The 27998-nt window shown below is 44.2% G+C and overlaps 1 protein-coding gene across 1 annotated transcript in view; it reads left to right on the top strand.

Annotated features, from left to right (window-relative positions):
* Window positions 1–27998, top strand: part of LOC117525277 (titin-like) — a 363294-nt gene that overhangs the window by 322209 nt on the left and 13087 nt on the right. The window contains 21 exon segments of the mRNA XM_034187118.1: window positions 531–824; window positions 2732–3016; window positions 3091–3390; window positions 3592–5658; window positions 5792–6094; window positions 6181–6486; window positions 7605–7895; window positions 7979–8278; window positions 9550–9855; window positions 10501–10803; window positions 12950–13231; window positions 13450–14043; window positions 14846–15133; window positions 15335–15634; window positions 15724–16026; window positions 16125–16427; window positions 16511–17095; window positions 17179–17481; window positions 21258–21557; window positions 21681–22256; window positions 22350–22655. Of these exon segments, the coding sequence (XP_034043009.1) occupies window positions 531–824; window positions 2732–3016; window positions 3091–3390; window positions 3592–5658; window positions 5792–6094; window positions 6181–6486; window positions 7605–7895; window positions 7979–8278; window positions 9550–9855; window positions 10501–10803; window positions 12950–13231; window positions 13450–14043; window positions 14846–15133; window positions 15335–15634; window positions 15724–16026; window positions 16125–16427; window positions 16511–17095; window positions 17179–17481; window positions 21258–21557; window positions 21681–22256; window positions 22350–22655 (8895 nt within the window).

The following is a 27998-nucleotide window of genomic DNA, read 5'->3' as shown; positions in this document are numbered from 1 at the left end:
AAGAATAAATGTGAGTCTCTCAAGTGGGATTATCTTCAGAACCTCTGTGTACCAGTCTTCAATTGTAGGGCAGTCACTGGAAATCCAAAATTTCAAAATGGTCGTTCTCGCTACATAAAGAAGAATTTCTGTCAATTTAGAGTTGTGTTTGTCCTTTGCCTTATCTACTCTGGCGGCAAGAACGCATTGAAAAGCTGGAAGCTCCAGGTGGTATCCCAATATTCACTTCATTTTTAACATCAGTCCAAAATTTTTGAATTTTTACACACCAAAACATGTGTGCATGTGTACCCATTTGGATGTTGCATTTAGAGCCGTATGGTGAGCTCAGACTCAGTCTGCCTCTCAGTAAAGGTGTAAAGTGGAGTCTGTGTAATATCTTAAATTGTGTTTAAGCAATAATTATGATTATCATTAGTTGCAATCCAAGTTTTTGCCATGACTTTACTACACTTTAGCTAAAATGCTGATGGCGATGTTTGACGTATGCGCTGTCGTGAAGTAAGAGATGTGGCACTCATCTCTTTCAGATCCTCCCGGCACGCCCGACTATACTGATGTGACAAGCGACTCCGTGACACTTAAATGGGACGCACCTAAGCGTGACGGAGGGAGCAAGATCACCAGCTACCACATAGAGAAACGGCAGGGACATGGCCGCTGGTTCAAGGCCAACTTAACCGATGTCCATGACTGCAAGTACACAGTCACTGGCTTGGCAGTGAATGAGCGCTACGAATTCAGAGTTATCGCCAGGAATGCCATGGGAGTCGTCAGCCCCCCCTCCAACTCTTCTGGCTTAATTGCTGTGAGAAGTGAGAATGGTGAGTCTTGATCGTACTAGTGGGGATGTCAGACTTGGGGCCCCTGGTTAGGGATTTCTGAAATAGAGCTTTTCTTGTGAGACTCGTCTTCTTGACACTATTAAAAATATAATCTTCTTGCAGGAGAATGTACAAAGTATGTGAAGGGTTCAGATGCAAAACCAAATTAATTCAGAACCATATATATATATTTTTAGTTGAGGCCAACATGCACTTATCTGCTTTGGTAAAGATCAGTGTGCAAAATAGGATTTGAACAAACCATTTTCATTTTATTTATGAAAATCTGTGCACCTTCAAATGTATTTGCCATTTTAAACTGTATTTTTTTCCATTAAAATTATTTTACTTGGTTTTGTATCTGAAACCTTCATGTGTTACATTAAACTAAATGGGGGTAAAAAGAGACCCTAATTTTCCTCCAATCCAACATAAGGCAGCGCACAGCGAAGTCCAACGAGTGTAACTGGCAGATCACAGAAGCAGAGCTCATTTGTGTGCCCGTGAGTGTGCTGGACTGAAAAATGATGCCTGGTCAGGCACAGTGTTGAAGCATTACTATTGTCTGCAAAATGACGATTGTACCACAGAACACAAAAACCTGGTCTAAAGTCCAGCAAAGAGTTTTTCTGTTATTTAAAGGGTACACTATTCTCATGTACACTCTGCACATAGAGCTGTGCATGAGTGCATCACCACAAAACTGAATTAAAAAACATAAACAGAGGAAAATCTTTTAACGACTGCATTGTGTCATATTTTGCACTGGTAAGAAAGTCCCTTTGGTTTCCCCCTTTTTTCACTTGGGTTCACCAGAGCAGACCTGAGATGGATCTGGGCATTCATTCATTTTCTAAACCTGCTCACTCCAGTCCTGTTGGGTTGAAATACCCTTGTGTGCCCTGTGGTTACTATGGTAACCATGAAGGCCCAACAGGAACCCTGAACACGAGATGGTTAATGGGGCTCTGGAGAAACAAGAAGTCTTCGATGGCGGATCAGACAGAGGAGGTGATGGCTTGTAACCTAACAGCTGTGACACAGATGAAAGCTGCAGCAAGTCCTCAGACCCCGATCGCCTGGGATTTCTTAGCCCTCAGGCCAGGCTAAGGACCTGTCAAGGGCCGTGTGTTTGCTGGCATGCAGCAACACTCCCACGTTAAACAAACCCACACACAGGCATCTCTGGGTTGACCCTGGATGTCGTTTTTTTTTTTTTCCACATCCACCATCCCATCCAGGAATTCATGAAGTGACAGTCTTCCTTACCTCCGAGGGATTGCCACAATGACGATGAGTGAAGGCTCATGGGAGTTGGACCCTATCCCAGCTGGCACTGGGCAAGAGACAGGGGTACAACCAGGACAGGATCCACAGAGAAAGGACCAGGTTTGAACAGAATCTGGAACCTTCTCACTGTGAGACAGCAGTGCTCACCAGAAAGATACTGTGCTGCCCAATTATAGGGTAGTCCAGCATTTTCCTAAACTGAATGGATCTGGCTTGTCATCTTTTGGTTTTAGAAAAGAGTTTACAATCCAAATGAATGTCATTTCATTTGCTTTGGACCACCACCAAATTAGATAGTTTTGCTTCCCTGGCAGCTCGATAAGATTTAGGTCACTTTGTTGTTTCAGAAGGTGTGGTTCACCCTCAGGCTGGCACTTTAACACCCCTGGGCTGTAGAATAGAGACGATTAGGACGTTAACACTGGCAGAAGTGATAATAATGAGGTTTGGTAATTGTTTCATCACCCTTGTGTTGTGTTTAAGCCTTCATGCTAACGAGCAGATAGCAGACAAATGCAGAGTATGAAGTTTCCTTGATAAATTTCTGTCACTTGTTGGGACGTTTAATGCCTAGTATTTTAATATGGCCTGTTCTATTTCTTTTTCTTTCTAATCAGCTGCTCCAAATGTTGAGTTTGGTCCAGAGTATTTCGAGGGATTGACAGTGAAGGCAGGGGACAGCATCCGGCTGAAGGCCACGATCACTGGGCGTCCAGCTCCAAAGGTGGTCTGGTTCAGAGATGGTGTAGAAGTTACCAAGAAAATGATGGACATCATCACTGTGACAGGATCCACTACACTGTTTGTCAGGGACGCTGACCGTAGTCATCGTGGTCTCTACACAGTGGAGGCTACAAATGGATCTGGTTGCAAGAAGGAAAACATCCTTGTTCAAGTCCAAGGTATGTCATTTTTATCCAGATTCAAGTGCAGGTGATTTCTGCTGTTTTTCTAATTGAAGTTCTCCAACTTACAGACACACCTGGCGAGCCAGTCGGGCCTCTCACTTTCAGTAACATCTCAGAGGGAAAGTGTACTCTGTCCTGGAACCCACCAGAAAATGACGGCTGTTCCCAGATTTCCCATTACATCATCGAGAAGCGGGAGACCTCCAAGATCTCCTGGGCCTTGGTGACTGATGAATGCAAAGAATGCTTTTTCAATGCTACCAAGCTCATCAAGACCAATGAGTATCAGTTCAGGGTCTCTGCAGTCAACAAGTTTGGAGTGGGCAGACCTTTAGAATCCAGTCCCATCATTGCACAGCTGCAATACAGTAAGTGGACAGAATTTTTTTTCCCCTTTATTTTAGTAAAAGGAGTCTTCACTCAGAATGTTTTAGGCAAGTGCAATAGACTATAGTCTATTAATCAATAGGCTAAAGGCTGAAGTATATTCTGGATACTGAAGCACTGGTGATGCAGAAACTGCACAGAAGTGTATTTTGGTTTTAATGAGGCGTCAATGTTGCTTCCAGCTACACCTGATGCTCCAGGTACTCCTGATGCCACTGAGACAACGGGAGAAAGCATCACTCTGGCTTGGACTCCTCCAACACATGACGGTGGAAACCCCATTCAGCACTACATTTTGGAGAAACGAGAGAAGAAGACTGTGCGGTTCTACAGAGTAATGACCAAGAAGCCCATCACTGAATGTGCTCACAAGGTTCTCAACTTAACAGAAAACATGGAATATGAGTTCTGTGTCATGGCTGTTAATGATGCCGGCATTGGAGCCCCAAGCAACATCTCCTTACCAATCAAAGCTGCAGAACCCAAGGATATTCCATGTGCTCCATCTGTGGTCTGTGTGTCTGACTCCACCAACAACTCCATTAGCTTGGAATGGAGTAGACCTGCGGACGATGGAGGCATGGCGATCCTGGGGTACATTATTGAGATGGTGAAGGGAGAAGAGACTGAATGGAAGAGAGTAAATGAGGAGCTGGTACGAAAAACAAATTATGTGGTAATGGACCTACAGACCGGAGCTGAGTACCGGTTCCGTGTTGCAGCTGTTAACCATGTGGGTAAAGGTGAGGAAAGAGAGATTTCAGAACCCGCTCAGGCTGTAGATAGGCTTATGGCACCACAGGTGGATATTGATGCCAGCTTCAGGCAGACACACATTATCAAGGCAGGAGGTTCAGTTTGCCTGGGCATTCACTTCAGAGGAAAGCCCATTCCCAATGCCACCTGGGTGAAGGAAGGAGGAGAGCTCGGTGTGATGTCAGAGATTGTAACGAAAGATGGCTACAGCTCGCTATCCATGGAAAATTGTTCAAGAAATGAGTCAGGCAAATACACTGTTAATCTGGAGAATGCCAGTGGGAGCAAGTCCATTACATTCACTGTGAAAGTGTTGGACACACCTGGACCTCCGCAAGCTGTGGCCTTCAAGGCAGTGTCCAGAGGCTCAGTTACACTTATCTGGGAACCTCCCATCAATGATGGCGGAGCCCGCATCCATCACTACATAGTTGAGAGGCGTGAGGCCAGCCGACGCACTTGGCAGCAGTCAGGTGGGAATTGCAAACAGCACACTATGAAGATCCAGGATCTGCTGGAAGGTGTGCCATACTTCTTCAGAGTTTCAGCTGAGAACCAGAATGGTGTTGGTGAGGCCTTTGAGTTAACTGAGCCCGTCATTGCCACTGCAGAACCAGCATGTCCAAAGAGATTAGACATCCTGGACACCACAGACAATTCTGTGTCACTGGGTTGGTTAAAGCCAGAACATGATGGTGGTAGTCGCATTCAGGGTTACATCATTGAGGCAAAACCAAAGGGTACAGATTCATGGGTCGTGGTTGGAAACACCACAAATCTTACATATGTTGTTGAAAAACTCAACAAGGGAGATGAATATGATTTCCGTGTGAAGGCCAAGAATGAATCTGGTTTCAGCAAACCCAGGGCATCACTGGCTCTGGTGATGGTCAAAGAACCTCATATTGAACCTGCTGCTGACCTCAGTCATATCTCCAACCAGCTAATCACATGCAGGTCTGGTAGCACCTTCACAATTGATGTTCCCATTAGTGGAAGACCTGCACCTAAGGTGACCTGGAAGCTGGAGGAGATGAGGCTGAAGAACACAGACAGAGTCTCCATCAAAGTAGCAAAAGACAGAACCAGCATTTCTGTGAAGGAGTCAATGAGAGGAGATGGTGGGAAGTACTTCTTAACCCTGGAGAACATAACAGCAACCAAGACTTTCACTGTTGAAGTTAATGTTATTGGTAGACCCAGTCCACCAAGTGCACCCATCCAGATCTCATCCATTACCTCTGAGTCCTGTATACTCAACTGGGAACCTCCAGAGGATGACGGTGGAACTGACATAACCAACTACATTGTTGAGAAGCGTGAATCTGGTACTACCGCCTGGCAGCTAATTAACTCCAGCGTGAAGCGCACGTCTCTGTATGTTAGTCACCTGACCAAGTACATGCAGTACACGTTCAGAGTCAGTGCTGAGAACAGATTTGGCATCAGCAAACCCAATGAGTCAGAGACTATTGTTGCAGAACATCCTTTCAGTGAGTACAAATTCATCAATTCAGTATCAAAATCAAATACTGAAGAGTAAATATTGCACATGTTAAACTGTTTGTCAGTATGTTAATATCTGGGAAAAACTGACTGTAGTCAACATTTATTTTAAATAAACAGCACCTCCTGGTCCACCAACGACACCCTCAGTCTTCAATGTCACTGCCAACACAATGACCATTAAATGGGAGGAGCCCTACCATGATGGTGGAAGCAAAGTGACGGGCTACTGGATTGAGAAGAAGGAGAGGAACACAATCCTGTGGGTGAGAGAGAACAAGATCCCATGCTTCGAGTGCTATTACAAAGTAGAGGGTCTGGTGGAAGGTCTGGAATACCAGTTCAGGGTTTATGCCATGAACAGTGCTGGACTGAGCAAATCCAGTGAGGCATCCAAAGGAGTGATGGCACAAAACCCTGTTGGTGAGTGTTTGTACATTCTGTCTTGCTTCTTTCGTCATATGTCTTTGCTCCACAATGACTGGAAAAATCTGGTCTGCTTTTTTTAGATCCACCAAGTAAACCAGAAGTCACAAATGTCACGAGGACCACAGTCTCCCTCAGATGGTCTCCTCCTCTGTATGATGGCGGCAGCCCCATTGTGGGATACATCATTGAGCGCAAACCGTACACATTAACTGGTGAAGGCCGCTGGCTCAAGTGTAACTACACCAATGTGACAGACACCTTCTTCACCGTCACCGCGCTGGGAGAGGGTGAGCCGTATGAGTTCAGAGTCATCGCCAAGAACGCCAACCAGGTGTTCAGCACACCATCAGAGTCCACTGGGTCCGTGCAGTGCAAGACAGACTTTGGTGAGTTATCGTATCTCAACATGCAACCAAAATGGACCGCTTTTAAAGTCAAAACGTCCTGTCTTGTGACAGCTGTATCCTTGTTTTTAGCTTCTTGAAAATAGTGAAACATTTTTCATGATTTGTGCTGCAAAGTTTCCTCCAGTCATATAAAATTACACCTGTCCTGGTTAGTTTGTGGATCGAGTCTGTAGGTCAGGTAGGTCACTGCCACCCAAGGTATCCAAACCTTTGAAACAGAATTTTGGTCACCTATCTATAAGGACTTGAAAATGTATGGTGGCCATCCCAGGGTGGCAGCTGATTACAACAGGATTCCCCGATCCTAATGAAAAGTACACCACATTATTTATCTGATAGTAAAGATTCCAAAAAGGTGTAGTTTGGACTATCTGTATGACTGAATGTTACGGGGTAAAAACAGCAAAAATGGTAACAAAGGTCAATTTCTGTTTGAATGGGGGTCAAAAGTTGAAGTTGCTCCAATTTTGGTAAAAAAAAAGTGGTGCAACTTATTGTTTGAATTTGTAAGATTAATCAGTGGAATAGTTTTGACTGTTGAATGGTTGATCTCCACAGTAATGGTCAAACAACGTTCACTGGACTCTGTGACGTGACGTTTTACCGTGTAACATGATAACTAATCATGACAGATCGTGCAAATTAATCCTTTTTAGAACTCTGTTAAACTGTTGTGACCCTGCAAGGGATTAATATTTGAGCCTCTCACAACTGTAACTTAGAACTGATGAAGCTTTTCTGGGTGAAGAGCAAAAAGTAGAGTGAAAGGAACTAAACAAGTCCAGTTTACCTGACTCAGCCTACTTGAATACCACGACCTGGATGACTGAGGGTCCTGGTACTTTTAAGTTCTTCATCAGGCTGTGAAATTTGTTAACATCAAACTTGAGACTTTAAAATTCACAAGAGATTTATGTAACATACACTTGTTCTTAAACACAACAAATACCAAAAGAGTATTTGAGCTATAAGAGTACACAATGATTCCAAATGTTGATCAAATCCAGTCTGGTAATAAAGTTCCATGTAGCAACAGTGGCCATCTTTTATTATTTAAAAAAAAAGTAAACTCAGTATTCTTCTTTCCTATCAAATAGAACCTCCAAAGGCCCACCTGGACAGCAAACTCCTGTCTGAAACTGTGAAGGTCCGAGCTGGATCAGATCTGGTTCTTGATGCTGCAGTGGGTGGCAGACCTGATCCAAAGGCTTCCTGGTCCAAAGGAAACAAGGAGCTGGAGCTGTGTGAAAAGTATCACCTACAGTACACCCCCACCAAGGCCATGGCCATCATCAAGTTCTGTGACAGAGATGATACCGGAAAGTACATCCTCACCGTCAAGAACGTTAGTGGAACCAAGACAGCAGAGGTCAACGTCAAAGTGCTCGGTAAAAATCAAGTCCTTCCTCTTTACACATAATACTGTAAAATTATAAAATGAATGATAATAATAAGTGTGTGTTTTTCATAGACACGCCTGGAGTGTGTGATGGCAGCATTAACATTAGTAAGATCACAGAGGAGTCCTGCACCCTGACCTGGAAGTCTCCTCTTGAGGATGGTGGTGATGATGTGAGCCACTTCATTGTGGAAAGGCGCGACACCAACAGGCTCAACTGGGTGGTCATGCATGCCGAGTGCAAGGAGCTGACCTGCAACATCACCGGACTGTTCAAAAACACAGAGTACCTGTTCAGAGTTAGAGCAGTCAACAAATATGGTGCCGGAGTCCCCTTGCAGTCAGAACCCATGGTCGCCCGAAACACTTTCAGTAAGTCCAGCCCATTTTAAATGATATTGAAGTGTTTAAATCAGTCATCACTAGCACAAAGTGCTTCAGCAGTTTCCAGCCATACATAGATGGTAAACTAGGAGTTTCCTGAAATCACTTCTGAATGGACAGTTCACGCTGTTTTTTATAGGGGTGTGGGAGCGCGTGGGGGGGAGGTATGTGTGTGTGTGTGTGTGTGTGTGTGTGTGTGTGTGTGTGTGTGTGTGTGTGTGTGTGTGTGTAGGATCTCAATCAGAAGTTGGGCAAGTTGAGTCGGGGAGCATGTGCTGGTTTTGTGTGTCGCTTCATTCAAACACTATGTGACCTCCATGGGTCCTGTAAGGACACTAGCTGGGCACCTACACCAAAATGTTGTAGGCAACATTCCTTTACAAGGTAAATTAGTTCACCTCAACTCAGTATTCCTAAGGAACCATTCATTTGACACAATCATTCCAGTGGTACCCAAGGACAACATCTCCTTAGGTCATAAGGTACTTCCTGTTTTACTGTCGAGTTTTAAGATTGGACTCTAGACCTTTGGGGATTGGACCTCAGCATCACACCTCTGTCCAGTGACTGCATGAGTCCATAAGCTCTTCCCAGATGTCTTCAAATCTCAAAAGACCTAGAGACATGAACATTACTGCTTAGATAAGTGAATGTCTCTACAAGTGGAACACTTTAACCACATACAGATACACTTCTGATGGCCAAGTTCAGGAAGTCATTAAAAGCTCGGATATTAGTCTTGATCAAGGATCACCTCAAACCCAGAAATCCTGGTTCCTCTCTCAGCCTCGTCAAGTGCTGCAATCAGGGTATCCATTGATTCCACAAATATCACAGCATAATCTGCAAAGTCAAGACTAGTAAACCTTTCCTTGTTAAAGAAGGCACCTAAGTCTCTGGTTTCCATAACCCAACCCAACACCCAGTCCATGCAAGCACTAAACATTGTAGCAGCCAAAACACATCCCTGAGGAACACCAGAACTCATCTGGGGAAAAGTTCACAACTCCACCCTTTGCTCCATACAGTGCTCACAGTATCTGTGTCTAGGCTAGCTAGCTATGATGTCCAGCAGCTTGTTGGGGATCCCATGAATTCTAAGGATGTTCCGGAGAGCAGTCTGATCAACGGAATCAAACACTTTACAAAAATCAACATCGGCTCTAATGAAGCACTACAGATATTTATGCTTTCATTCAGTGACTACTCACAGAGTTGGGTAAATTGGCCAAGAACTGATTTATTTTTCTTTTTTTCAGCTGTGCCATCTCCTCCTGGTGCTCCAGAAATATTGGCATCAGGAAAGGATTTTGCCACTATCGAGTGGCTGAAGCCAGAGAGCGATGGCGGAAGCCCGTTGTTCCACTACCTGGTGGAAAGGCGCGAGAGGAAGAGCGCCCGCTGGGTGAAGGTGAACCGGGACGGCACTCACCTGGATACCATGCTGAAGGTATCCGGTTTGACTGAAGGCAACATCTACCAGTTCAGAGTGACAGCCATTAACAAGGCCGGAGAGAGCGAACCCAGCGAAGTTTCTCTGTACGTCATCTGCAGAGTACCAACATGTAAGTAAAAAATAAAATCCAATATCAGTATAATACAGTATATAACAATATAGGGGTATATTAAATGTAAAAGTATTGAAACATGGCTTCATTAGTGTTTTTGATATGATTAATGGATAAATAAAATACATCCACACAAAAATATTTTTATGGTCAAATTTAAGACAAAATGAAGTAAATCCAGTGTAACGGCTCTGAATAGTGGATTTGATATGTTGAAGTAAATCTATGTATGGAAGTCAGTAAATCTATAATTTATTGTTTGTGAGACTTAAACCAAGAGTGTGTGCCGCAGCTAGCTAACCTCACCCGTCGCTACAGTGGCTCACCATGTTCACAAACTCGCTTATTGAGGAAGTAATATATTCTGGCCGTGTTTTTTCTGTTATGTCCATCGACTACCCAGTCAATGATTTTATTAAATTACATTGTGCTATTTACATCTTTGCAGTCAATAACTAGTTGCATGCCAGTGATTAGCTGCAGAAGCAATTACACACCACTAACAAGTCATGACATCACCAAGTTATGAGCTTATTTGTGAAACTGCACAATGAATTTGAACTCTGATTGTGACTGGTCCATAAGATGGTTAGACATGGAGCTATTGCAGAAACAGAACATTGACCCTGTATCCTCCTTCAGGTACTCCTGCTCCTCCTTCTATTCCTCGTATAACTGATACCCACGCCGACAGTATTAGTTTGACCTGGTCCCGTCCCATTGAGGACGGAGGAGCTGATGTGATTGGTTATGTTTTGGAAATGCTGGAAGCTGGAGCAACAGAATGGAAGAAACTCCACGAGAAGACCCTGCGGACAACAGAGTACGTGGTGACCGGACTGTCTGCAGGCAAAAAGTACTGCTTCAGAGTGGCTGGGGTCAACATCAATGGAACAGGAGACTTCAGCGAGGCCTGTGCCGAAACTGAACCAGTGGAGAGAATCGGTACGTTACTTAGTCACTGATTTTTTTTTGTCCCTAGTAAAGTCAGTGCTCTGCACTGCACATAAAGTCAAAATGCCCGTAATAATAGTCATAATTTTTATTTGTTTAACTCTTTCAAATGAGTAAAAGCACTTCACACAGTAAAATTATAGAAAAAAACAGTTAAAAACAGCACTTAAAAAAGGAAATGAATAAAAAAAACAAGGATAAATCACAAAAAATCAAACCATTATGTTTGACCATCCCATTCTTCTTATTATGATAAGATGCATCCTTTTTGGGGAAACTAGAGACCCATGAGCAAGCTGATAAAATGACAGAAATCCTTCTTGTCTTTGATTTAATTAAATGATAAATTTTGATTTGCGAGTTTTTTAATTATATAATTTGTCATGGGTTTGATATTCCGGCAGCCTTTTCTTGGATTCTCGGATACTTTCCACTGTGAACATGATGGCGGAATGTCGTTGTGCTTCTGTGTGTGGAGATAATAAATCAGTAACAGTAAATATGTATTCTGGGCGTAATTCACCTCCTTACATTTTGGGAATTTTGTGCATAAATTTGCATATTAATGAGGAAATGATTTCTCTTGTGAAAATGATAAGTTAACAACAGACACAATATTTTTTAAGAATGGACTCAAATGTGGTCACAACTACTACATACAGTATGTGAATTTACTAATTATAACCTGTGAAGTGTTGATTCAGGCTCCTGTTTTTCATTAAAATTGTTCTTACAGTTGGGGACAAAATTATTGGCTCCCTATGAAATTTAACATTTTCCCCAAAGCTTTTTCAACACAGCATTTCTAAAACATCCTAGTTTTACTTTGGATGTTTACATTATTTTACTTTTCACACAGAAAGAAAATCACTTCACAAAAACCAAAAACTACCAGGGTCAAAATTATTAGCCGCCGTAAGAAGTGTCCTTTTTGCTGAACCAGAGTACAAACCACTGTTGTGAAATGACACGTTTTAACTTTGTAATGCTCAAAGTTTGTAAAAACAAGTTCAAAGAAGAGTCCTCAAGACATTCATAGAGAGACACACCGACAGAACCGGACTGGCAGAGGGAGGAAGAGAAACACTTCAAAGACTCTGGAAGGAAAACTAGTGAGAGACGTGTCTAAAGACCCCAGAAGATCTACCAAGACACTCGAGAATGACTTGAACAAGTCGGGAATTATAGTCTCAAAGAAGACAATCACTAGAGCCCTGGACAGGAAAGGACTGCAAGGATGCAGATCAAGAAAGAAAAACTCAACTTCTGCAGAAGAAGCACCATCAAGGACAACATGGAGAAAGGTTATGCAGACTGGAAGTGAGTTCTTTGGTCAGATGAGATGAAAGTAGAGCTCTTTGGACAAAGAGACGTTGCTTGTGTTTGGAGAAAGAAGCCCAAAGGACACCGTCCCCACAGTGAGACACGGCGGTGGAACTATTACGCTGTGGGGACACTTCATTGCCTTTGGAACTGGGACTCTCCTCAAGGTGGAAGGAATCATGAAAAAAGGAGGACATGTGAAGGTTCTGAAAGAAACCCTCCAGCAGTCAGCAGCAAAACTGCATCTGGGTGGACACTGTCTTCAACAAGACAATGACCCAAAACACACATGGCTCCTGGTGAAGATCTACCTCCAGAAGACCAAAGTGAACCTGACTGATGGGCCTGCACAAAGACCTGACTTGAGTCCCAGTGAAAATCTGTGGGGTGAACTGAAGACCACGGTCCATGAGAGTCGACAGGAGACCATCAAATGTGAAGGAGCTTGAGAGATTCACCAAAGAAGAACGGTCTGGGATTCCTCAGGAGACACATCTGAGACTTGATGAAAACTACAACAAATATGACTTCAGGCTGTTATCCAGAAAACAGGACACACATCAGACTGTGAACATCAGGACGGCTGATCATTTAGAACCTGGTAGCTTTTGTGAAATAATTTTATTTCTCTGTGATAGTAAAATAATGTAGACATTTGAAATAGAACAAGAATGTTTAGAAATGCTGAGCTGAAAACTGGAACATTGTGAAGAAAATGTTACATTTCATAGAGGGGCTCATAATTTAGTCCTCATCTGTATTTCTGTTATCAGCAGCTGCACGTTGTATATTAACTCTTTGTATACTCTCACAGAAACTCCAGACCTGGAGCTTCACGATGATTTGAAGAAGACCATCTGCCTGCGCGCTGGCGGATCCCTGCGCCTGTTTGTTAATGTCACTGGCCGACCTGCACCAGCCATCACATGGAACAAATCTGGTGTCGACCTTCAGACCAGAGGCTTCATTGAGGTCACCAACACCTACACCTTACTCATCATTGACAAAGTCCACCGCTACGATGCCGGCAAGTACACGCTGGTGGCTGAGAATTCTGCTGGCAAAAAGGAAGTCAGCATCCTGGTCAAAGTCTACGGTAAGATGGGAATTTAATGTAGCGTGTGAATTCAACCTGAATTTGATTGATTTATCTACATGTAATACTGATAATGTTATTAGAGCCTTAAATTATTTTACTTGTACCAAATCCCAGCGCACACAAGCAACCGGGAACAGCCGAAAGCCAAGAAGCAAAAAGAGAGAAAATAACTGAGGTTATGTGATAATTAATATTATTACTACTATTATTTTTAGATACTCCTGGACCAACGGGACCAATCAAGATAAAGGAGCTGACTCAGGACTCTGCCACCATCTCTTGGGAGGCTCCAACTGTGGACGGAGGTGCTCCAGTCAATAACTACATCATCGAAAGACGTGAAGCCTCCATGAGGGCCTATAAAACCATCACCACCAAGTGCAGCAAAACGTCCTACAAGATTGAAAGACTGATGGAGGGCATGCTGTACTACTTCAGAGTCCTACCTGAGAACATCTATGGTATCGGCGAACCCCGCGAGACCCATGACGTCGTCCTGGTCTGTGAGGTGCCTCAGTCACCACAGAAGCTGGAGATGATTGATGTTACCAAGACCTCGGTCACCCTGGGCTGGGAGAAGCCCGAACACGACGGCGGCAGCAGACTGACGGGTTACGTCATCGAGGCCTGCAAGTTCGGCACCGACAAGTGGATGAAAGTGGCCACACTGAAGATCACTGAGTTTGACCATACAATTGAGAAGCTGAACGAGAACGAGCAGTACCTGTTCAGAATCTTAGCAATCAACAGCCGCGGGGCCAGCGAGCCGAAAGAAATCTTGACTCCCATTACTGTCCAGGAACAGAGAGGTAACACATTTCAACACCGGTACTCAAATTGGACTCGGATTACAAAGGACAAACTAAAATCTTGTCTGAAGTCTCACACTGCCATCTGAACATTCCAAACGCATGTTAGCTTAAAAAACATAGCTGCTGCTTAAATTCCCAGACTGCCAGACGTTGACCTGCCAGTAGCCAGGATCAGCGTCTGCACCCCATGTAATAAAACAAACAAACAAACACACTGACGTATTGAGTCACAGTACACCTGTTTGAAATGGGTTAGATACTCTTTCAGCTGGGTGTTAACCGTTAACTCTGCCGCTTTGTTAGCACAGTTTTACCAAAGATGATGATAATGCATCAATTTTTAACAACAAAAACAAATAATAAAAAACTGCAGATGATCCCAGGATCAGAGTTATCACACACTGATGTTATTTGTGTATCAGGTCCATATGCGTGAACAGAATTACAAGCAGTTTTTAACGGTCAGCTAAAATACGCCGTTTGTTGTTAATGTAATTCTGGTACCATAGAATTACCCATCTACCCATTACATCTTATTAATAGAAACAGCTAACTGTGTTAGTTATAAAAGGATCACTGTGTAGACATGTTCTCATTTCTTATCCTGAACTGTAACCTTAGAGATGTTCTAACAGTGATCTTCAGGGCCTACATAGGACTTCCTTCTTCTTCGATGCAAAATAATTCAGTTGCTCCTGGACCCACCTGAACCCACCGATGCTTTTACCTGAGCTACAGTTGCACTTTTCACAGCTGTTTGCACCAATATGACTAATTTTTCCACCTCTTCTTCTTCCAGTGATGCCCGAGGTCGACTTCTCCAGTATTCCTCAAAAGGTTGTTAAGGTGCTAGCTGGAAAGATGCTGGAGTTAGACTTGCCCATCTACGGCAGGCCTCCTCCCGTTTGCTCTTGGTATTTCGGCGAGGACAGGATTAAAATCACCAACCGAGTTAAGATCAAGAGCACACAGAAATTCTCAAAGTTGTCTGTGTCAGAGACCACCATCGACGACACCGGTCGCTACACGCTGGAGGTGAAGAACGCTGTCGGAGTCATCAGTGAGGACATCAAAGTCATCATCCTGTGTAAGAAAACTCTAATATGCTGATGATCTGATGCTGAGGGTGCTTAAACAAGTTGACATTTGGGCAGCTTGATTGACAAATATTATTTTCAGGCATTTTACAGAGTTTTCATCAGAGAAAATCAATTGAAGTCGTCGTCGTAGTGGAAACATTTGGTTTTATCAGTTTGACTATTTCACACCAAGGTTCTCCTTCTTACAGCCAAACCAGATCAACCCAAAGGACCAATCAGATTTGATGAGATTGATGCCAACACCATAACCTGCAGCTGGGATCCTCCAATCAGAGATGGCGGAGCTCCCGTCAGCAGCTATATGGTCGAGCAGCGTGACGCGCACCGACCCGGCTGGGTGCCTGTGAGTGACTCTGTGAGCCGGCCAACCTTCAAGTTTGAGAACCTGATCGAGGGAGATGAGTACGTATTCCGCGCTGCTGCCATGAATCGCTACGGTACTGGAGAATTCCTGCAGTCCGAGGTCGTCACTTGCAAGAGCTTGAAGAGTAAGACAGCTAACGATGATGGCCATGATAGCACGTTTCCAGAGGCAGCTATGACAACAGTATGTTTACATGTTATTCCTCCTACACAGACGTGCCTGGACCTCCTGGTCGACCAATCATCTTTGATGTGTCTCGCGATGGTATGACCCTGGCCTGGGAGCCGCCAGATGAAGATGGTGGACTTGACGTTTCTGGATACATCATTGAGCGTAAAGAGGTCAGGGCAGACAGATGGGTGCGTGCCAACAGGAACCCTGTCACCATGACCAGGTACAGGTCGACCGAGCTGATCGAGGGCCTGGAGTATGAACACAGAATCACCGCCATCAATGCCAGAGGAACCAGCAAGCCAAGTCTGCCATCTAAACCAGCAGTAGCAACAGATCCAATTGGTGAGGAATGTCACTGTAACATTCTTTAAAAAGTATTACTGTTATATTATGACCTCTAACTGCTGTAACTGTTAAGTTGTATCCTTTTCCCTGCTTAGATCCACCTGGATGTCCTCAGAATCCAAGAGTCACAGATACCACAGAGTCCTCTGTGTCGCTGGGTTGGAGTCCTCCGGATGAAGAGGGAGATGCCAGGGTGGATGGTTACCTAATTGAGATGCAGAAGGTGGGCACCATGGCCTGGATCAAGTGCAACACCACACCATCTCTAATCTGCGAATATACGCTGACAAATATGCCACAAGGAGAGGAGTTCAAATTCCGTGTTATGGCCTGCAATGCTGGTGGTTCTGGTGAGCCCGCCGAAGTGCCAAGAAGTGTTAAAGTCACCGAGATGCTCGGTATGTACACTGAGTTTACCACAACTACGCAATACTGCAGTATTACTCTGAAACGTATGCTGAGTAACTCTGTTCTTGTTTAGAACCTCCTGCATTCGACCTGGAGCTGAAATACAAAGACGTATACGTGGTCCGTCAGGGAGGAGTAGTACGACTCTCTGTACCAATCAAAGGCAAACCACATCCAGTCTGCAAGTGGTTAAAGGATGGCAGCGTTGTCTCTGCAAAAGCCATGATCGCCACCACCGAGGACACAAGTGAGCTGGTGATCAAGGGAGCTGAGAGAAGTGACTCTGGCGTGTACGACCTCCTGCTGGAGAATAAAGTTGGGAAGAAGAAAGCTCAAATTAAGGTGAAGGTCATTGGTCGGCCCAGTGCTCCTGAAGGTCCGATGACATTTGATGAGATCCAAGCTAACTCTGTGAAGGTGTCCTGGAAGGTACCCACAGATGACGGTGGGTCAGAGATCCTGGGTTACATTGTAGAAAGACGAGAAGTAACTAGGAACGCCTGGTACACCGTGGACTCTCGAGTGACAGACACTCATCTGGTGGTTAAAGGCCTAAGAGAAGGAACGGAGTACCACTTCAAGGTCACAGCTGAAAACTCCTTTGGTATCAGTGCTTCTCTGAAGTCTGAGCAGCCCGTGGTACCCAAGACTCCTCTATGTAAGGACTCTAAATAGATTTGGAACAGTGTGAGATTACTCAGTGACAAACCCACAAATTATTGTTCTTGTTTTTAAAACCAGGTGCCCCTGAACCCTCGAACACACCACCAGAGATCATGGATGTCACCAAGAGCTCTGTGGCTCTGGCGTGGTCCAGACCAAAGGACGATGGTGGTTCTGCCATCACTGGCTACTTCATTGAATATAAGGATGTGTGTGCTGAGGTATGGTCACGCCACCAGAACAAGATCACCTCCACCATGTTTACGCTGCCTGGACTCACACCGGACACAGACTACCATTTCCGCATTGTTGCTGTCAACGACATCGGGGAGAGCGAGGCTGGACCTGTGTCTGACCCTGTCACCTGCAAGGATCCGTTTGGTGAGTCCGGTGAAAGAGAAATTTTTTTTTTACTTCATTCTGCTTTGATTCAAAAAGTTAAACTTCATTCAGAATTTTCATTTTGGCAAAATATGTGTATCACCTGCAGATCACATGTATGTCATGTCATTTATCAAACCTGATGCAGTTCATTCATGTATGTTTTTTGTAGCAGCCCTAATTCTTGTGCAGCAACATACAGCTGTGGTCAGAATGTGACATCCACTCATCATGGTGATATTGTTCTTTTAATGAAGTCTTTGAACTGTTGTTCTGTCTGGGTGGAATGACTCTACAGCAAATATCATGCAGGTCATTAAAAAACAACAACTGGAGGCACAAGTTTGAATTTATTTAGGATCTTCTTTAATCCGTAAAAGGTCAAAATACATACATACACCCCCACCACTAATATTTGGTTAAATGTTGCTTAGCAAGCTGCAGATACCTTTGGTCACCATCAACAAGCTGCTGGCATCATTCTGGCTGATATTTGTCCACTCTTCTTGGCAGCATCAGTAGAGTTCATTTAAATTGGTTGGTTTCCTGGCACAGACCTGGGTTCAAACATAGTCCACAAATTTTCATCTGCAGAGGAATGGTCTATTTGAAGAGTTTCAGTCAGGTTACAGAATTCATCATAGTACAGAAACAGCATTAGTGAAGGTTACAAATGATCTTCTTATGGCCTCAGACAGTGGACTCATCTCTGTGCTTGTTCTGTTAGACCTCAGTGCTGCTTTTGATACTGTTGACCATAAAATTTTATTACAGAGATTAGAGCATGTCATAGGTATTAAAGGCACTGCGCTGCGGTGGTTTGAATCATATTTGTCTAATAGATTACAATTTGTTCATGTAAATGGGGAATCTTCTTCACAGACTAAGGTTAATTATGGAGTTCCACAAGGTTCTGTGCTAGGACCAATTTTATTCACTTTATACATGCTTCCCTTAGGCAGTATTATTAGAAAGCATTGCTTAAATTTTCATTGTTACGCAGATGATACCCAGCTTTATCTATCCATGAAGCCAGAGGACACACACCAATTAGTTAAACTGCAGGATTGTCTTACAGACATAAAGACATGGATGACCTCTAATTTCCTGCTTTTAAACTCAGATAAAACTGAAGTTATTGTACTTGGCCCCACAAATCTTAGAAACATGGTGTCTAACCAGATCCTTACTCTGGATGACATTACCCTGACCTCTAGTAATACTGTGAGAAATCTTGGAGTCATTTTTGATCAGGATATGTCCTTCAATGCGCATATTAAGCAAATATGTAGGACTGCTTTTTTACATTTGCGCAATATCTCTAAAATTAGAAAGGTCTTGTCTCAGAGTGATGCTGAAAAACTAATTCATGCATTTATTTCCTCTAGGCTGGACTATTGTAATTCATTATTATCAGGTTGTCCTAAAAGTTCCCTAAAAAGCCTTCAGTTAATTCAAAATGCTGCAGCTAGAGTACTGACGGGGACTAGAAGGAGAGAGCATATCTCACCCATATTGGCCTCTCTTCATTGGCTTCCTGTTAATTCTAGAATAGAATTTAAAATTCTTCTTCTTACTTATAAGGTTTTGACTAATCAGGTCCCATCTTATCTTAGGGACCACTTAGTACCATATCACCCCAATAGAGCGCTTCGCTCTCAGACTGCAGGCTTACTTGTAGTTCCTAGGGTTTGTAAGAGTAGAATGGGAGGCAGAGCCTTCAGCTTTCAGGCTCCTCTCCTGTGGAACCAGCTCCCAATTCAGATCAGGGAGACAGACACCCTCTCTACTTTTAAGATTAGGCTTAAAACTTTCCTTTTTGCTAAAGCTTATAGTTAGGGCTGGATCAGGTGACCCTGAACCATCCCTTAGTTATGCTGCTATAGACTTAGACTGCTGGGGGGTTTCCCATGATGCACCCAGTGTTTCTTTTTATTCACCTCTTTTTGCTCTGTATGCACCACTCTGCATTTAATCACTAGTGATTGATCTCTGCTCTCTTCCACAGCATGTCTTTTTCCTGCTTCTCTCCCTCAGCCCCAACCAGTCCCAGCAGAAGACTGCCCCTCCCTGAGCCTGGTTCTGCTGGAAGTTTCTTCCTGTTAAAAGGGAGTTTTTCCTTCCCACTGTCGCCAAGTGCTTACTCACAGGGGGTCGTTTTGACCGTTGGGGTTTTTCTGTGATTATTGTATGGCTTTTGCCTTGCAATATAAAGCGTCTTGGGGCGACTGTTTGTTGTGATTTGGCGCTATATAAATAAAATTGATTTGATTTGATTTTCAACAGGGTTGAGGTCGGGGCTTTGGGAAGGCCATTCCAGAAGCTTAATATTAGTCTGCTTTATCCAACCCACAACCAGTTTGGATTTGTGTTTGGGATCATTGTCCTGTTGGAACAACCAGGTGTGGCCAGATTTAAACTGTCTAGCTGTTGATTTAAGGTAACATTGAAGATTCTGGAAGTCGTCCTTCATTATTTCATCCACTGCAGCAAAGCAGTCCCAGAACATGATTGTACCACCACCATGCTTGACAGTGGCTTCTTCCTTGGTTGGCACCCTCTCAGTCCACAGTGATGTCAAACCCTCTCCACTGTGGACATTGACCCTGGTGTCCCAGCAGCTTCCAGTTCATGGCAGGCCTGAGTTTTGGTGGTTCCTGGCTGTTCCTCATCTGAGGGTGACATTTTGGGTCTTCTTGGTAAAGTGCTGACACAGCTGACTAACTTGTACTTACATATAGTTATTTGAAGTGATGATCTTGGAATCTGTGGCCCTGAGACCTTCCCAACCTTTGTAAATCTACAATTCACCTTCACTGAGTTCTTTGGACTTTGTCATTGTTCTGAGTGTTGGTCCATCCCATGAGTGCTGTCAAAGGCATCCTTTTTATGCTGCCAAAGAAAAACTACCTGTAGTCAATCCTGATCACTAATGAGGCTTTAACAGACCTGGGACGTGTCACATTGTAGAACCTCCAGCCCCACTTATTAAAAGATTTGAGTGAATGTATGTATGTATTTGAGACTGTATGTCTAATTTTGACCCTGTGTGGATTAGAGAAGATCCAGAATAAATTGTTCACCCCGTTCTTGTTTTTTTAGAGATATTCATGATGTTTGCTGTACAGTCATTCCACCCTGACAAATGAACATTCCAAAGACATCAGTAAAAGACCAAAATGACCATGAGTGGATGTAACTTCTGACCACAGCTGTGAATAATCTGCTGTGACAGATTTATGTTGTCCAGTCTATGCAAATTGTTACCTATTGCAGAACATTTTAGCCAGTTCAACAGAACCCATCAAACCTTGACGGTTAACACATTAATTCATGCTCCATGGTATCAGATTCTGTTTTAATACTGATTAGACTCCTGCTGTGGATTTCTTTTATCAACGGGAGCATTTTTTCTGCTGCATGTGAATGTGTACTCATTTTTATGATGAGATAAGATCAACTTTATTTATCCCAAAGGAAATTATTTTCTCAGAGTACTGAAACAGTAACTTTTTTAAATTTTTTGTTAACTTAATGCTCACAGTTACCAACAAAAATATCTTGTTTTTACATGTTTTTGAACACTTTAGAAAACTATGACAGCAATAATATGATTAGTAAAAGTGTGACGACGATCCCCACTTTAAATAATGGGAGGATGTGGGAAATTTTCTTTTATGATTTTCAGGACTGTTTGTTATTTACTGACTGTTTGCTGCGTACAATCAAAAACACAGGGGGCCGTTACCGTGAAACCATTTCTTTCTTTCTTGCAGATAAGCCAAGCCAGCCAGGTGAAATTGACACAGAAAATGTGTCAAACAACTTTATCACCATCCGTTGGCAAGCGCCGGAGTGCGATGGTGGAAAAGAGGTCCTGGGCTACTGGGTGGAGTACAGGAGGTCCATTGAGAGCACCTGGCAGAAGTGCAACAAGGAGAGAATAAAGGAGAAGGAGTTCACCACGGTGGGATTGGCTGAGGCCACCGAGTACGAGTTCAGAGTGTTTGCAGAGAATGAAACAGGAATGAGCAGACCTCGCCGGACGGCCACATGCATCAGGACCAAACTGAGCGGTGAGTATGTGTGTGTTTGTGTGTGTGCGGCCATTTATCTTCCACATCCTGAATGTATTTACAAGCCAATTCTTACAAAAGTTGAACTTGAAAGTGTTTTACTCTTTTATTACATATTTACAGTTGAGACTAAACCAAGTCTGAGAAAGGAAATGGATGAAGTAACCACCAAGCTTGGACAGCCCGGTGTCATGAAGTGCCAGATTATTGGCCGACCTGTTCCCGAGATCAAGTGGTACCATGCCGGCAAGGAGATTGTTGAATCCCGAAAGTATGAGATGACCTCTGATGGTCGCAATCATTCCCTGTCCATCATGACCGACCAGCAGGAGGATGAGGGCGAGTACACCTGCAAGGCCATCAACGAGGCAGGAGAGGTTGAAGCCACTGGTGTTCTGGTCTTAGAAGCTGTTCCAGCCTTCCACCCAGACTACCAATTGAAGGACACCTACTATGCCGGCCTGGGAACTACCCTACGCATCCATGTTGTCTACATTGGTCGACCTGAACCAAAGATCATGTGGCTCCATGGGGCGAAGACCCTGGAGAACACTGACGACATTACCATTGAGACAACTGAGCATTACACACACCTGATCATCAAGAATGTGCAGCGTAGAGTCCACGGAGGCAAATACAGGATCAGGCTGCGCAACCACTTTGGCAGCGCCGACACCGCATTCAATGTTGAAATCTATGGTATGTTCACGTAACTTGAAGCATGAAAGCAAATTAATTGAAGGAGCACACACTGGACTCACAAGCAATCATGACCTTTTTCTGTAATTCCAGACAAACCTGATGTACCTCAGGGCCCCATTGTCCTGGATGCCCTGCTGAAGAACTCCGTCATCATCAGCTGGAAGCCTCCAAAAGATGATGGCGGCTGCATGATCACCAACTATATCGTGGAGAAGCGCGAGGATAAAGAGGGCACTGAATGGGAACTGGTATCATCGTCCATCAATGGCACATCATGTCGTGTTCCCAACCTCATCGACAGCGCCGGGTACTTTTTCAGAGTAAATGCCCAGAATCGCTATGGCAGCAGCGAGCCACTGGAGCTGACTTCACCCATTCTTATCAAGAGTCAACTGGGTGAGTTTGATCCCTTAGTACCTTTACAGTCTGTGTACTGGCTTTTAAACTGGGGCACCAGTACAGCTACTGGTACTTGAACCATCTGGTGGTACTTGGTTGTTTTGGCTTGACTGAATGTGCCCTCCTAAGGGCTTCCATTTTTGTGTGTCTCAGAATAAATTGTTTCAGATGAAACAGACAGACACACTAAATACGAAGAAAAGTATCAATCCAAGCACAAAACGTTATCCAGCACTAGCTAGTCCAAAGCGTAAAAGTAATTCTGCTTTGATAGCTGGGTTCAGCCGTATGAGACACATGGAAAACAAACAGTCTGACGGACAATTAAAGTTTCAGAGTGGCCGAGTCTTTACCTCAACTTCACCCTTTTTGTCGCAGAACCGTGAACAGGTTGACTGAAAGCTCTGGAGTGTGGCTGAACTAAAACAGAAGAACAGAACAAAACTCTAACATGACTATCAGAAGGACTGATGTCCAAAAAAGACTGACGTCCAAGAAAGACTCATGTGAAAATAAATAAATAAATAAGAAAGACTGATATCCAAAAAAAAACAAAAAAGAAAGACTGATGTCTGCCCTCATAACAACGTGCAGGATCATTCTCAGACACTGGAAATCAAAAAATGTCATCCTAGTCAATGAGTGGTTGGAGGAAATGACCAAAAGGCTAAATGACCGAGAGGAGGTGTTTTTAAAATTATGGGCTCTACTTGAATCACTTACAAGATGAGTGAAACATGGCAGTCTGACTTTCATGTTAGTGATGAAGTATTCTACCTGTAACAAGGGTTTAGACATATTTCTTTTTTCTTTCATATATATATATATATATATATATATATATATATATATATATATATATATATATATATACACAACCCCTGGTAAAAATGATGGAATCACCGGCCTCAGAGGATGTTCATTCAGTTGTTTAATTTTGTAGAAAAAAAGCAGATCACAGACATGACACAAAACTAAAGTCATTTCAAATGGCAACTTTCTGGCTTTAAGAAACGCTATAAGAAATCAAGAAAAAAAGATTGTGGCAGTCAGTAACGGTTACTTTTTTAGACCAAGCAGAGGAAAAAAAAAATGGAATCACTCAATTCTGAGGAATAAATTATGGAATCACCCTGTAAATTTTCATCCCCAAAACTAACACCTGCATCAAATCAGATCTGCTCGTTAGTCTGCATCTAAAAAGGAGTGAACACATCTTGGAGAGCTGTTGCACCAAGTGGACTGACATGAATCATGGCTCCAACACAAGAGATGTCAATTGAAACAAAGGAGAGGATTATCAAACTCTTAAAAGAGGGTAAATCATCACGCAATGTTGCAAAAGATGTTGGTTGTTCAGTCAGCTGTGTCTAAACTCTGGACCAAATACAAACAACATGGGAAGGTTGTTAAAGGCAAACATACTGGTAGACCAAGGAAGACATCAAAGCATCAAGACAGAAAACTTAAAGCAATATGTCTCAAAATCGAAAAATGCACAACAAACAAATGAGGAACGAATGGAGGAAACTGGAGTCAACGTCTGTGACCGAACTGTAAGAAACCGCCTAAAGGAAATGGGATTTACATACAGAAAAGCTAAACGAAAGCCATCATTAACACCTAAACAGAAAAAAACAAGGTTACAATGGGCTAAGGAAAAGCAATCGTGAACTGTGGATGACTGGATGAAAGTCATATTCAGTGATGAATCTCGAATCTGCATTGGGCAAGGTGATGATGCTGGAACTTTTGTTTGGTGCCGTTCCAATGGGATTTATAAAGATGACTGCCTGAAGAGAACATGTAAATTTCCACAGTCATTGATGATATGGGGCTGCATGTCAGGTAAAGGCACTGAGGAGATGGCTGTCATTACATCATCAATAAATGCACAAGTTTACATTGATATTTTGGACAATTGAAAGGATGTTTGGGGATGATGAAATCATGTTTCAAGATGATAATGCATCTTACCATAGAGCAAAAACTGTGAAAACATTCCTTGCAAAAAGACACATAGGGTCAATGTCATGGCACAGGGTCAGTATCAACGAGCAGATGTGATTTGATGCAGGTGTTAGTTTTGGGGATGAAAATTTACAGGGTGATTCCATAATTTTTTCCTCAGAATTGAGTGATTCCATATTTTTTTCCCTCTGCTTGGTCTAAAAAAGTAACCGTTACCGACTGCCACAATCTTTTTTCTTGATTTCTTATAGTGTTTCTTAAAGCCAGAAAGTTGCCATTTGAAATGACTTTAGTTTTGTGTCATGTCTGTGATCTGCTTTTTTTCTACAAAATTAAACAACTGAATGAACATCCTCCGAGGCCGGTGATTCCATAATTTTTGCCAGGGGTTGTATATATATATATATATATATATATATATATATATAAACTTTTACTCACTCACTCATCTGATATAATCTCTCCACCTAGTCCTGGGTCTTCCCCGGGGTCTCCTCCCAGATGGATGTGGAACACCTCCCTAGAGAGAAGCCTAGGGGGCCTCCTTACCAGATGCCTGAACCACCTTAGCTGGCTCCTTTCAACGCAAAGGAGCAGTGGCTCTATTCCAAGCTCCCCACGGATGACCAAGTTTCTTACCCTATCTCTAAGGGTGACACCAGCCACCCTCCTGAGGAAGCCCATTTCCACCGCTTGTACACGCGATCTAGCTCTTTCGGTCATGACCCAACCCTCAGGACCATAGGTGAGATTAGGAACGAAGATTGATCAGTAGATCGAGAACTTCTCCTTTTGGCTCAGCTCCCTTTTTGTCACAACAGTACGGAAGAGTGAATGCAACGCCACCCCTGCTGTGCCGATTCTCCGGCCAATCTCACACTCCATTGTCCCCTCACTTGTGAACAAAGACCCTGAAGTACTTGAACTCCTTCACTTGGTGCAAGACCGTATTCCCTACCTGTAGTAGGTAATCCATCGGTTTCCTGCTGAGAACCATGGCCTCAGATTTAGAGGTGCTGATCCTCATCCCAGCCACTTCACACTCGGCTGTGAACCGGTCCAGTGACTGTTGGAAGTCACAGACTGATGAAACCAACAGGACCACATCATTTACAAAAAGCAGTGATGAGACCCTGAGTCCAACAAACTGAAGACCCTCATCCCCCCCGACTACGCTTCAATATCCATGTCCATGAATATCACAAACAGAATTGGTGACAAGGCGCAGCCCTGGTGGATGCCAACCCCTCCCGGAAATGAGTCAGACTTACTGCCGAGCACTAAACACAGCTCTCGCTTTGTGAGTACAGAGATTGATGGAACTGAGAAAGGACCCCTGCAGCACCTTCTACAGTTAACTACTGGGGTACCCGATCATACACCTTCTCCAAGTCCACAAAACACATGTAGACTGGATGGGCATACTCCCAGGCCCCCTTCAGGATCCTTGTGAGAGTGAAGAGCTGGTCGGTTGTTCCACAACCAGGATGGAACCTGCATTGTTCCTCTTCAATCAGAGGTTCGACCATCGGCCAAACCCTTCTTTCCAGCACCATGGAGTAGACTTTACCAGGGAGGCTGAGTAGTGTGATGCCACTGTAGTTGGCACACACTCTCTGGTCGCCCTTTTTAAATAAGTGGACCACCACCTCAGTTTGCCACTCCTTAGGCACTGTCCCAGACCTCAACGCAGTGTTAAAGGGACATCTCATCCAAGACAATACCCTCCACACCCAGAGCCTTCAGCATTTCTGGTCGGATCTCATCAACCTCCGGGGCTTCCTCCATTAGCTTCCACCTCTGCCCCTACTATAGAGGGCGCTCTGGTGTGATGCAGGAGTTCCTCAAAGTGTTCCTTCCAGCGTCAGATTACCTCCTCAGTTGCGGTCAACAGAGTCCCATTTTTACTGCAGACACCTTGGATGGTTCCCCGTTTCCCCTCCCGGGGTGCCTCACGGTCTGCCAGAAGCACCTTGGTGTTGACCGAAAGTCCTTCTCCATGATTGCTCAGAACTCCTCCTACACCTGCTGCTTTGCCTCCATCACAGCAGAGGCTGCTGCCATTCGGGCCTGTTGCAACTGCCTCCAGAGTCATCAGAGATAACATATCCTGGAATGACTCCTTCCTCAGTTGGACGGCTTCCCTGACCACCGGTGTCTACCATGGTGTTCGAGGGTTGCCGCCCCTTGAGGCACCTAAGACCTTCAGGCCACAGCTCCCCGCTACAGCTTCAGCAATGGAAGTTTTGAACATTGCTCATTCTGGTTCAATGCCCCCAACCTCCACAGGGATGCTAGAAAAGCTCCGCTGGAGGTGTGAGTTGAAGATCTGTCGCACAGTGGACTACTCCAAACATTCCCGGTTCACCCGCACTATCCGTTGGGCTTACCAGGTCTGTCCAAAGTCCTCCCCCATCCGCTGATCCAACTCACCACCAGATGGTGATCAGTTGACAGCTCTGCCCCTCTCTTCACCCGAGTGTCCAGAACATGTGGCCTCAGATCAGATGATACGTTCACAAAATCAATCATCAATCTTCTGCCTAGGGTGCTCTGGTACCATGTACACTTATGAGCATCCTTATGTTCGAACATGGTGTTCGTTATGGACAGTCTGTGACTAGCACAGAAGTCCAATAACAAACGACCATTCGGGTTTAGATCAGGGAGGCCGTTCCTCCCAGTCACATCTTTCCAGGTGTCTCTGTCATTGCCCACGTGTGCGTTGAAGTCCCCCAGCAGAACAATGGAGTCCCCCACCGGAGCCCCATGCGGGACTCCATTCAGGGACTCTCAGAAGGCCAAATACTCCAAACTGCTGTTCAGTGCATGCGCACAAACAACAGCCACCCAAAGGCACAGGGAGGCGACCCTCTCATCTACTGGTGTAAACTCCAATGTAGTGGTGCTCAGCCAGGGACTCATGAGTATTCCCACATCCGCCCAATGCCTCACACCCTGGGCAACTCCAGAGAAGAATACAGTCCAACCCCTATCAAGGAGAGTTGTTCTGGAGCCAAGACTGTGCATGGAGGCGAGGCCCACCAGATCTAACTGGTATCCGGTTCCTTCCCCCACAGTGAGGTGACATTCTACACCCCCAGAGCTAGCCCCTCCCTCCCGGATCTGGTCTGCCGAGGCCCTCGACTTTCACTGCCACCCATGGGACAGTGCACCTGACACCAGCGGTTCCCCCTGCGGGTGGTGAGCACACAGGGTGGAGATGGAAGGTCCATGTTGCCGTTTCGAATTGTGTGCAAACTGTGTAATGTCGTCCCTGTCACCAATGCCTCATATACCTGTTGCTACAACTATTTGTGCACACAAGCGCCTGAAAGACAAAGTGTGCGCTGTGCCAACCCATCGCAC

This window comes from Thalassophryne amazonica, chromosome 14 (assembly GCF_902500255.1).
Source record: "Thalassophryne amazonica chromosome 14, fThaAma1.1, whole genome shotgun sequence".
In the NCBI taxonomy this organism is placed as follows: Eukaryota; Metazoa; Chordata; class Actinopteri; order Batrachoidiformes; family Batrachoididae; genus Thalassophryne; species Thalassophryne amazonica.
This window is presented reverse-complemented; position numbering and strand designations above follow the sequence as displayed.